Raw genomic sequence first — 12,901 nt, forward strand, 5'->3', positions numbered from 1 at the left:
ATGGAATGTGCAGTTACGCATGAAGGCAAAAAAGATTAAAAGTTTTCGCAACTTAATTACGTTGATTTGTTGCAAATATAAAGAAATTCAATTTTATTTCTTGTTGCAAACTTGCAAAGTTGGTATGTAACTATTGTATGTACCTGTACCCTGATACTTGTCCCATATATAGATCGTATATGGGTGTATCGATACTTATATTAATTTAATTATTGATACAATGATGTAAACATATTTTTTTAAAGCTAGTATTTATTTAATTATTTTTACTTGTAATTACTAAAGTGTGTCTCTACCATGTTTGTTATGCCTTTTTTTATCGCATGTTTGTCTAGATTTTCAATTCCTATGTATCGATTATACTTGTCAATTTTCAGATGACATAATCAATGTTATACTTGTCAATTTTGTTGTATGTTGTTTTTTGCTCGCTTCTTGCGGGCCTGGAATGAAATTTTGCTTTCCGAAGAAAAATGTTATATAGAGTTAATAGCTTTCTAGTGAATAGATGACATAATCAATATGTTATATGTATTTAATTATATATATGTGAAGTATATAATGATATCTCATTTTCATTTCTAGCTAGGCTCCCATGACAATAAAAATGTCGAGCTGAAGAGATCTAAGGTTCGTATTCTTGAAAATATATGTGGAGGTTCAAATCATGAGTGTGGATTTTTCTTCAAGGTTGTGCCTCTAGTATCCATCACTCTGTGCAGGGTAATCAGTTAACCCAATGCATTTCGGGTACGCTTTGCACGATGGATGTCAGAAATTTCTTCATAACGAGTGTGTAGGTGACAAATGAGAGGATTAGATGTCAAAATTGCTGTTCTAAATAAAAGAACTCAAAAATATTATAGTTGGCTCATAGGTTAAATTTTTGTAACAGCATATAAGAATTTTTATTAAAGGCCCGTTGGATAATATTCATAGCCCATTTTCACAAAAGGGAAATTGTTCAAAATGCCTAATTTCTATTTCCAAATGTATTTGACAAAATACCTTAAAAACTGTAACTACGAAAATACCCCCCGACGCATCACGCATCACGCACAACGCATGATGCGTCTAACTTAGTGCGAGATGCATGTTTACTAGATAATGACCGAGACAAACATTTTTGCTTGCGAACACGCACCATGCACCACGCATGGTGCGTGGGGCATGGTGCTTGGTGATCAATCCTATATCAAGTTATTACTTAATTAAGGATTGAGTGCAATGATAAAGATGGAGGATGAGATGTTTGATGATTATTTTGAGCCCTGATAATCGTCTTTCACTTTATCCATCAAGTGATCAACCACCCCGACCCGGTGTTGATTGTCAATTAGCACAATTCACGTTAGCACAATGTAGAAATTCCTTGGGCTAAGTCACAAGTGAAAATCACAAAGGCTTGGGCAAATGGCAGAGAATCAACAACCTATAGATGAGAGGCCATGTTCTCTATTTATAGTATTTGAAATATCCGCGGTCTGCGGATTACTTAACTATCCGCGGAAACTTAGCGGATTAAACCACAGTCTTTTATTAAAGCGGAAACATAACCGCTATACTTATTTTCAGCGGATATTCCACACGTTTTTATTATAGTTCGCGTAACTTCTGCTTTTGGCCTTTAGCCAATAAAATATACATATACAATGCTATGTATATGATCAAGTCCCCCCAGTTTATTATGATACATCTTGCGAAGTAAATGCATCATGATAAACTCTTAAAAGCGTGCAGTTATTCATGACCGCTATCCGTATTATAATATTTTCGATATGCCTTTGTTACCGTTACAGCAAACAAAGTTACCGTTTTCATCCATTAGCGAAAATATTACCGTTTAAATTATTACAACGGACACTTAACGTAATTGATTAGCATTCGTTCTTCCCCTATATATATCATTGTCCATAATCACAAATTTCCCACTCGCTACTCTGAAATATCTCGCAATTTATTCAAATATTCACATCTCCGTAGAAACTTCTTTCTTTCTTGTATTTCATTTTATCATGAAGATCGACGAAGTGGATTCCAAGGCTAACCCAAAAGCCTTGATCACGAGGCTATTAAAAAGCCCGAAGGCCAAATCGACGTCATCACAAGAGAAGCAAAAAATTCCAATCGTCGATTTGACCTCCAAATCTCCCTATACGAAGCTAAGCTCCACCAAACGACCATTTCAGACGCCGCCACAATCACAAAGCAAAAAACTCAAACAACAAGACGCCGCTCTTAACGATAATCCAATTACATCGGATTATGAAGAGGACCAGCAGACTGGTACATCGCGATTATTATTTCACGTTTATAACATGCGTTATACTTTTATTTCGCCAGCTAACTAATTGCTTTATTTTGCAGGCGATTTCACTGGTGACCCCAGTTTTTCCAGTCCAAACACTCTTGACCAAATCACAGAATTGTTCCGCACTCCACCTGACTCTTATGGGGTGCGGATTGACGGTTTATCAGGATATACGTATGCCTCTGCTACTGCAGCACTGGATCAGTGCCAACAAATGAAGTTGGCCATCCCAGGCGAACTTCGCCGCGAATTCTCAAAGTTTTCTGCGCTTGATGCACATAATAGTTTTGTGCAGAATTTCTACATGTGCTTCAATTCTGCGTATGATATGATTTGCCGTCAAGAACAGTTTTTCAACGTTCTTGAGGCTGAAAAGGCAAAGTACAACGCCGAGAAAGCCAAAGCTACGGACAGCGAGAAGCGCTGTGTCGACCTCTCTTATGAACTCACCGCAGCAAAATCCGCGGTTGATGACTTAAAACTGCAGGTTTCAACTACAGCTGAAAAAGAAAACAGCCTCCAAGCTACCATTAATGTATTAACAGAGGAGATTTCGAAGGTCACTGCGGAGCGAGACAACGCTCTAGCTGCCACAACTTCTGCGAAGCTTGTATTTACCAAGCTTCGCCAACACTTGCCAGAGTTTGCCAGAAAGTTCTTAATTCTCATGCTGTTTCTGCTCAGTTTTCGACATATGCCGCCGCGCTTCGATTGCGCGAAAGAGTGGAATTTTTGGATGAAATTGCTCCCCACTACACAATACCAGATCCACTATCGTCGGCGATTAAAGACCGCGTATGTTCGCTCGCAGATGCTCGGGATGCATTTGCTACCGCGAAAGAAAACATAGCGGACATTCCAATCCCAAAAATTACAACAATAAGCGAGCAGGATGATGCAACTGCAAATGATATCATCGAGCTCGATTTGTCTAAGCCATGATTATATTGTAGTATTTAGCACGCAGCTATCTCTGCGTCTTTATTAATAAAATTTTAGCATTTCCATATATATTCGCAAGTACTTTTATTTATATAGCGCTTCCATTAATAATATTCATAACACGGACTTGTCCTTTGGAATTTCCAACTTTTATTATTGTGCACATAATAAGTATGTACTTTTGAGAAACAATCTGTATGCGTGTATATTTATACGTTATGAATCTTCTAAGTCCGCCAAAGCGATCCTTAGGCAATCAATTAGCATTGCGAAGCATCTAAGTATTGGCAAAATCTAATACTTAGGATTTTAAGTTCCTTTCGCAATAGTTATTTTCTGCAAAAGTGGGCAATTTCATCACTTTGCTATTGAAACATTATGAAACACCTCATCATTATGAAACAAAATACAAAACATTTCATAAACTGGCATTTCACAAATAAACGCTTTGCATATTCTTACAAGTGTGATCAAGACTTGCAAAAATAAAAACACATATAAAGAATATCAAGTATAGGCCTTGCAATGAATTTCATACTTTATGCTTATGCATTATGGCCTTCATATTATTTTCACAGAATTACGCATAATATCGCTTTAACAAAGCAGCATGCCACGCATTAGATAAAGTTCCCCCTTCCACATCTGCGAGCTTATATGAACCTGCTGCATTAATTGCCACAACTTGATAAGGACCCTCCCAATTTGGTCCTAATTTGCTAAGCTTTTCTGCTCTACTTGCATCGTTATTTCGCAGTACCCATTCGCCTACATCAAAAGATAAAGCACGCACTCTTTTGTTGTAGTACTTGGCTATTTGTTGTTTATTATTTGCCTCTCTGATAGCAGCCATTAACCTTCGCTCTTCAATGAAATTCAGATTTTCGCCCAGTGCATCATCGTTTACTTCTTCCTCGAAGCTAGCAACCCTATGCGTTGGCACAAGAATTTCTGCGGGTATTACTGCCTCAGAGCCATATACCAAACTAAAAGGTGTTTCCCCTGTGCTTTTCTTGAAAGTAGTGTGATGTGCTTACAACACATTGGGTAATTCATCTACCCAACCAGTTCGCTTTTCGCATAACCTCTTTTTAATACCGCTTACATTATCACGGTTGATTACTTCGCATAAGCCATTAGCCTGTAGATGTGCCACTGTTGTAAACTTTTGTATTATATTTAAATCAGTGCACCATGTCTTAAAAGGATCTTTCGCTATTTCTGCACCATTATCACTAACCAACTCAAGCGGAATACCAAATCTGCAAACAATGTATTCCCATACAAAATTTCGCACTTGCACACCAGTGATAGTGCGAACCGCCTTAGCTTCAACCCATTTTGTAAAATAGTCAATTGCCACGATCAGAAACTTGACATTGCCAGGTCCTGCGGGAAATGGACCTACAATGTCAATAGCCTACTTATGAAATGGGCATGGCGATTTAACAAGAATCATATCATGCCTTGGCATACGATTCTACGGAGCATGTCTTTGACAGCTTTTACAACGCTTAACAATCTTTGCAACATCGCGATATAGCGATGGCCAAAAGTAACCCATCCGCATAATTTTTGCCGCAATAGTTTTATAACCTGAATGTAGTGCACAAGAACCATTATGCACTTCATCAACTATCATTTCAGCTTCAATTGGGCCCACACATCGCATCATTGGACCGCGATATGATTTGCGATACAAAATATCATTTTGAATGATATACATTGGTGCTCGCTCTCTTACTAAGCGAGCTTCGCGCTTATCACTTGGAAAAATATCACTACGAATGTATTGCAGGATTGCTCTATCCAATTTGGCTATGCTTCTTCAACAGACGCAACCATTAAGTCGGTATCTATTGACTTGCTTAGCAACTCCTCAACCCAAACTTGTTTTTGAAAGTGCGAAAACGTTAGAGCGGCCAACTTACTCAAAGCATCCGCCTTCTTATTTTGACTTATTGGCACTTGCGCGAGTTCAAAATGCTCAAACCGCTCTGCCAATTCTTTCAATAACTGCAAATATTTCTGCATTGAAGAATCATGTGCGTCGAAAGAGCCATTAAACTGATTAGCTACTAATTGCGAGTCTGTAAATGCCCGCAACTTAGTAATATTCATTTTTCGCGCAATATTTAAACCAGCAAGTAACGCTTCATATTCCGCTTCATTATTTGTCACATCAAAATTAAAACGCAACGTGTACGTATGCTCTTCACTACCTGGGCTTGCCAATACCAAACCCGCACATGCGCCCTCTGCACATGAAGCTCCGTCAGTAAACAAATCCCAATTTTCGCCGACTATCGGTTTTAACGTTGTTCGCTCATTAATCACCTCCAACTCCCCAGTCATTTCAGCGAGATAATCCGCCAAAACCTGACCCTTTACAGCGCTGGGCGGAAGGTAAGAAATTTGATAACCACCTAACTCTACTGCCCACAACGCGAGTCTACCAGATATCTCTGGTGAAATGTCCCGTTCTTATTGATTAAAAACGTTCCATATTAATTGATTTCGTTGCGAGGTTTTGACCTCTATATGAGACGTTTTCAAAGACTGCATTCATTTTTAAACAAACCATAACCTTTATTTCATCAATAAAGGTTTAAAAAGCTTTACGTAGATTATCAAATAATGATAATCTAAAATATCCTGTTTACACACGACCATTACATAATGGTTTACAATACAAATATGTTACAACAAAATAAGTTTCTTGAATGCAGTTTTTACACAATATCATACAAGCATGGACTCCAAATCTTGTCCTTATTTAAGTATGCGACAGCGGAAGCTCTTAATAATCACCTGAGAATAAACATGCTTAAAACGTCAACAAAAATGTTGGTGAGTTATAGGTTTAACCTATATATATCAAATCGTAACAATAGACCACAAGATTTCATATTTCAATACACATCCCATACATAGAGATAAAAATCATTCATATGGTGAACACCTGGTAACCGACAATAACAAGATGCATATATAAGAATATCCCCATCATTCCGGGACACCCTTCGGATATGATATAAATTTCGAAGTACTAAAGCATCCGGTACTTTGGATGGGGTTTGTTAGGCCCAATAGATCTATCTTTAGGATTCGCGTCAATTAGGGTGTCTGTTCCCTAATTCTTAGATTACCAGACTTAATAAAAAGGGGCATATTCGATTTCGATAATTCAACCATAGAATGTAGTTTCACGTACTTGTGTCTATTTTGTAAATCATTTATAAAACCTGCATCTATTCTCATCCCAAAAATATTAGATTTTAAAAGTGGGACTATAACTCACTTTCACAGATTTTTACTTCGTCGGGAAGTAAGACTTGGCCACTGGTTGATTCACGAACCTATAACAATATATACATATATATCAAAGTATGTTCAAAATATATTTACAACACTTTTAATATATTTTGATGTTTTAAGTTTATTAAGTCAGCTGTCCTCGTTAGTAACCTACAACTAGTTGTCCACAGTTAGATGTACAGAAATAAATCGATAAATATTATCTTGAATCAATCCACGACCCAGTGTATACGTATCTCAGTATTGATCACAACTCAAACTATATATATTTTGGAATCAACCTCAACCCTGTATAGCTAACTCCAACATTCACATATAGAGTGTCTATGGTTGTTCCGAAATATATATAGATGTGTCGACATGATAGGTCGAAACATTGTATACGTGTCTATGGTATCTCAAGATTACATAATATATAATACAAGTTGATTAAGTTATGGTTGGAATAGATTTGTTACCAATTTTCACGTAGCTAAAATGAGAAAAATTATCCAATCTTGTTTTACCCATAACTTCTTCATTTTAAATCCGTTTTGAGTGAATCAAATTGCTATGGTTTCATATTGAACTCTATTTTATGAATCTAAACAAAAAAAGTATAGGTTTCTAGTCGGAAAAATAAGTTACAAGTCGTTTTTGTAAAGGTAGTCATTTCAGTCGAAAGAACGACGTCTAGATGACCATTTTAGAAAACATACTTCCACTTTGAGTTTAACCATAATTTTTGGATATAGTTTCATGTTCATAATAAAAATAATTTTCTCAGAATAACAACTTTTAAATCAAAGTTTATCATAGTTTTTAATTAACTAACCCAAAACAGCCCGCGGTGTTACTACGACGGCGTAAATCCGGTTTTACGGTGTTTTTCGTGTTTCCAGGTTTTAAATCATTAAGTTAGCATATCATATAGATATAGAACATGTGTTTAGTTGATTTTAAAAGTCAAGTTAGAAGGATTAACTTTTGTTTGCGAACAAGTTTAGAATTAACTAAACTATGTTCTAGTGATTACAAGTTTAAACCTTCGAATAAGATAGCTTTATATGTATGAATCGAATGATGTTATGAACATCATTACTACCTTAAGTTCCTTGGATGAACCTACTGGAAAAGAGAAAAATGGATCTAGCTTCAATGGATCCTTGGATGGCTCAAAGTTCTTGAAGCAAAATCATGACACGAAAACAAGTTCAAGTAAGATCATCACTTGAAATAAGATTGTTATAGTTATAGAAATTGAACCAAAGTTTGAATATGATTATTACCTTGTATTAGAATGATAACCTACTGTAAGAAACAAAGATTTCTTGAGGTTGGATGATCACCTTACAAGATTGGAAGTGAGCTAGCAAACTTGAAAGTATTCTTGATTTTATGAAACTAGAACTTTTGGAATTTATGAAGAACACTTAGAACTTGAAGATAGAACTTGAGAGAGTTCAATTAGATGAAGAAAATTGAAGAATGAAAGTGTTTGTAGGTGTTTTTGGTCGTTGGTGTATGGATTAGATATAAAGGATATGTAATTTTGTTTTCATGTAAATAAGTCATGAATGATTACTCATATTTTTGTAATCTTATGAGATATTTCATGCTAGTTGCCAAATGATGGTTCCCACATGTGTTAGGTGACTCACATGGGCGGCTAAGAGCTGATCATTGGAGTGTATATACCAATAGTACATACATCTAAAAGCTGTGTATTGTACGAGTACGAATACGGGTGCATACGAGTAGAATTGTTGATGAAACTGAACGAGAATGTAATTGTAAGCATTTTTGTTAAGTAGAAGTATTTTGATAAGTGTATTGAAGTCTTTCAAAAGTGTATAAATACATATTAAAACACTACATGTATATACATTTTAACTGAGTCGTTAAGTCATCGTTAGTCGTTACATGTAAGTGTTGTTTTGAAACCTTTAGGTTAACGATCTTGTTAAATGTTGTTAACCCAATGTTTATAATATCAAAAGAGATTTTAAATTATTATATTATCATGATATTATGATGTACGAATATCTCTTAATATGATATTTATACATTAAATGTCGTTACAACGATAAACGTTACATATATGTCTCGTTTCAAAATCATTAAGTTAGTAGTCTTGTTTTTACATATGTAGTTCATTGTTAATATAATTAATGATATGTTTACTTATCATAATATCATGTTAACTATATATATAACCATATATATGTCATCATATAGTTTTTTTACAAGTTTTAACGTTCGTGAATCACCGGTCAACTTGGGTGGTCAATTGTCTATATGAAACCTATTTCAATTAATCAAGTCTTAACAAGTTTGATTGCTTAACATGTTGGAAACATTTAATCATGTAAATATCAATCTCAATTAATATATATAAACATGGAAAAGTTCGGGTCACTACAGTACCTACCCGTTAAATAAATTTCGTCCCGAAATTTTAAGCTGTTGAAGGTGTTGACGAATCTTCTGGAAATAGATGCGGGTATTTCTTCTTCATCTGATCTTCACGCTCCCAGGTGAACTCGGGTCCTCTACGAGCATTCCATCGAACCTTAACAATTGGTATCTTGTTTTGCTTAAGTCTTTTAACCTCACGATCCATTATTTAGACGGGTTCTTCGATGAATTGGAGTTTTTCGTTGATTTGGATTTCATCTAACGGAATAGTGAGATCTTCTTTAGCAAAACATTTCTTCAAATTCGAGACGTGGAAAGTGTTATGTACAGCCGCGAGTTTTTGAGGTAACTCAAGTCGGTAAGCTACTGGTCCGACACGATCAATAATCTTGAATGGTCCAATATACCTTGGATTTAATTTCCCTCGTTTACCAAATCGAACAACGCCTTTCCAAGGTGAAACTTTAAGCATGACCATCTCTCCAATTTCAAATTCTATATCTTTTCTTTTAATGTCAGCGTAGCTCTTTTGTCGACTTTGGGCGGTTTTCAACCGTTGTTGAATTTGGATGATCTTCTCGGTAGTTTCTTGTATAATCTCCGGACCCGTAATCTGTCTATCCCCCACCTCACTCCAACAAATCGGAGACCTGCACTTTCTACCATAAAGTGCTTCAAACGGCGCCATCTCAATGCTTGAATGGTAGCTGTTGTTGTAGGAAAATTCTGCTAACGGTAGATGTCGATCCCAACTGTTTCCGAAATCAATAACACATGCTCGTAGCATGTCTTCAAGCGTTTGTATCGTCCTTTCGCTCTGCCCATCAGTTTGTGGATGATAGGCAGTATTCATGTCTAGACGAGTTCCTAATGCTTGCTGTAATGTCTGCCAGAATCTTGAAATAAATCTGCCATCCCTATCAGAGATAATAGAGATTGGTATTCCATGTCTGGAGACGACTTCCTTCAAATACAGTCGTGCTAACTTCTCCATCTTGTCATCTTCTCTTATTGGTAGGAAGTGTGCTGATTTGGTGAGACGATCAACTATTACCCAAATAGTATCAAAACCACTTGCAGTCCTTGGCAATTTAGTGATGAAATCCATGGTAATGTTTTCCCATTTCCATTCCGGGATTTCGGGTTGTTGAAGTAGACCTGATGGTTTCTGATGCTCAACTTTGACCTTAGAACACGTCAAACATTCTCCTACGTATTTAGCAACATCGGCTTTCATACCCGGCCACCAAAAATGTTTCTTGAGATCCTTGTACATCTTCCCCATTCCAGGATGTATTGAGTATCTGGTTTTATGAGCTTCTCTAAGTACCATTTCTCTCATATCTCCAAATTTTGGTACCCAAATCCTTTCAGCCCTATACCGGGTTCCGTCTTCCCGAATATTAAGATGCTTCTCCGATCCTTTGGGTATTTCATCCTTTAAATTTCCCTCTTTTAAAACTCCTTGTTGCGCCTCCTTTATTTGAGTAGTAATGTTATTATGAATCATTATATTCATAGATTTTACTCGAATGGGTTCTCTATCCTTCCTGCTCAAGGCATCGGCTACCACATTTGCCTTCCCCGGGTGGTAACGAATCTCAAAATCGTAATCATTCAATAATTCAATCCACCTACGCTGCCTCATATTCAGTTGTTTCTGATTAAATATGTGTTGAAGACTTTTGTGGTCGGTATATATAATACTTTTGACCCCATATAAGTAGTGCCTCCAAGTCTTTAATGCAAAAACAACCGCGCCTAATTCCAAATCATGCGTCGTATAATTTTGTTCGTGAATCTTCAATTGTCTAGACGCATAAGCAATCACCTTCGTTCGTTGCATTAATACACAACCGAGACCTTGCTTTGATGCGTCACAATAAATCACAAAATCATCATTCCCTTCAGGCAATGACAATATAGGTGCCGTAGTTAGCTTTTTCTTCAATAACTGAAACGCTTTCTCTTGTTCATCATTCCATTCAAATTTCTTCCCTTTATGCGTTAATGCAGTCAAGGGTTTTGCTATTCTGGAAAAGTCTTGGATGAACCTTCTGTAGTAACCAGCTAGTCCTAAAAACTGGCGTATGTGTTTCGGAGTTTTCGGGGTTTCCCACTTTTCAACAGTTTCTATCTTTGCCGGATCCACCTTAATACCTTCTTTGTTCACTATGTGACCGAGGAATTGAACTTCTTCCAACCAAAATGCACACTTTGAAAACTTAGCGTACAATTCTTCCTTCCTCAATACTTCTAACACCTTTCTCAAATGTTCACCGTGTTCTTGGTCATTCTTTGAGTAAATAAGTATGTCATCAATGAAAACAATGACAAACTTGTCAAGGTATGGTCCACACACTCGGTTCATAAGGTCCATGAACACAGCTGGTGCATTAGTTAAACCAAACGGCATGACCATAAACTCGTAATGACCGTAACGTGTTCTGAAAGCAGTCTTTGGAATATCATCTTCTTTCACCCGCATTTGATGATACCTGGAACGTAAGTCAATCTTTGAATAAACAGACGAGCCTTGTAGTTGATCAAATAAGTCGTCGATTCTCGGTAGTGGGTAGCGGTTCTTGATGGTAAGTTTGTTCAACTCTCGGTAGTCGATACACAACCTGAATGTACCATCTTTCTTCTTGACAAACAAAACAGGAGCTCCCCACGGTGATGTGCTTGGTCGAATGAAACCACGCTCTAAAAGTTCTTGTAATTGGCTTTGCAGTTCTTTCATCTCGCTGGGTGCGAGTCTGTAAGGAGCACGAGCTATTGGTGCAGCTCCTGGTACAAGATCTATTTGAAATTCAACGGATCGATGTGGGGGTAATCCCGGTAATTCTTTCGGAAATACATCGGGAAATTCTTTTGCAATGGGAACATCATTGATGCTCTTTTCTTCAGTTTGTACTTTCTCGACGTGTGCTAGAACAGCATAGCAACCTTTTCTTATTAGTTTTTGTGCCTTCAAATTACTAATAAGATGTAGCTTCGTGTTGCCCTTTTCTCCGTACACCATTAAGGGTTTTCCTTTTTCTCGTATAATGCGAATTGCATTTTTGTAACAAACGATCTCCGCTTTCACTTCTTTCAACCAGTCCATACCGATTATCACATCAAAACTCCCTAACTCTACTGGTATCAAATCAATCTTAAATGTTTCGCTAACCAGTTTAATTTCTCGATTCCGACATATATTATCTGCTGAAATTAATTTACCATTTGCTAATTCGAGTAAAAATTTACTATCCAAAGGCGTCAATGGACAACTTAATTTAGCACAAAAATCTCTACTCATATAGCTTCTATCCGCACCCGAATCAAATAAAACGTAAGCAGATTTATTGTCAATAAGAAACGTACCCGTAACAAGCTCCGGGTCTTCCTGTGCCTCTACCGCATTAATATTGAAAACTCTTCCACGGCCTTGTCCATTCGTGTTCTCCTGGTTCGGGCAATTTCTAATAATGTGGCCTGGTTTTCCACATTTATAACAAACTACATTGGCATAACTTGCTCCGACACTACTTGCTCCGCCATTACTCGTTCCGACACCATTTGTTCCTTTCGTTCTATTAACCCCTGGTCCGTAGACCTCACACTTCGCCGCGCTATGACCATTTCTTTTACACTTGTTGCAAAATTTGGTGCAGAACCCCGAGTGATTCTTTTCACACCTTTGGCATAGTTGCTTCTGATTGTTGTTGTTGTTGCGGTTATTATTGTTGTTGGGATGATTGTTGTAGTTGCTGTTGTTGTTGTTGTTGTTGGGCCGTTTGTTGTAGTTGCGATTGACGTTGCGATTGTTGGGATAATTGTTGCGATTATTGTTGTAATTGCTGTTGTTGTTGTATTGGTGATTCTTATCACCGTTTTCCTCCCACTTTCTTTTGACTTGCTTCACATTAGCCTCTTCAGCAGTCTGTT

General features: G+C 37.0%; 2 protein-coding genes across 2 annotated transcripts; both read right to left on the bottom strand.

The window, feature by feature from the left end:
• Nucleotides 1-3,833: 3,833 nt before the first annotated feature.
• Nucleotides 3,834-4,925, bottom strand: LOC139898552 (uncharacterized). Its single transcript, XM_071881308.1, has 4 exons — nt 4,763-4,925; nt 4,627-4,657; nt 4,359-4,515; nt 3,834-4,265 (listed from the first exon to the last, which is right to left on the bottom strand). Exons 1-4 carry the CDS (start codon nt 4,923-4,925, stop codon nt 3,834-3,836), a joined length of 783 nt encoding a protein of 260 aa, XP_071737409.1.
• Nucleotides 4,926-5,071: 146 nt separating this feature from the next.
• On the bottom strand, nt 5,072-5,608 carry LOC139898562 (uncharacterized). Its single transcript, XM_071881318.1, has one exon. The coding sequence runs from the start codon at nt 5,606-5,608 to the stop codon at nt 5,072-5,074; it is 537 nt and encodes a 178-aa protein (XP_071737419.1).
• Between the last annotated feature and the right edge of the window lie 7,293 nt (nt 5,609-12,901).

The sequence above is a fragment of the Rutidosis leptorrhynchoides genome, chromosome 1 (assembly GCF_046630445.1).
Source record: "Rutidosis leptorrhynchoides isolate AG116_Rl617_1_P2 chromosome 1, CSIRO_AGI_Rlap_v1, whole genome shotgun sequence".
Lineage (NCBI taxonomy): Eukaryota > Viridiplantae > Streptophyta > Magnoliopsida > Asterales > Asteraceae > Rutidosis > Rutidosis leptorrhynchoides.

Bases quoted from the DNA above. Each gene is read 5' to 3' on its own strand.
- LOC139898552 (XM_071881308.1), bottom strand. From the start codon at position 4,925: ATGCGATGTGTGGGCCCAATTGAAGCTGAAATGATAGTTGATGAAGTG. The intron at 4,658-4,762 runs GTAAAAGCTGTC...TTGACATTGTAG, and splicing joins TGCAAAGATTGTTAAGCGTT to GTCCATTTCCCGCAGGACCT. The intron at 4,516-4,626 runs GTTTCTGATCGT...CATTGTTTGCAG, and splicing joins GCAGGACCTGGCAATGTCAA to ATTTGGTATTCCGCTTGAGT.
- LOC139898562 (XM_071881318.1), bottom strand. From the start codon at position 5,608: ATGACTGGGGAGTTGGAGGTGATTAATGAGCGAACAACGTTAAAACCG.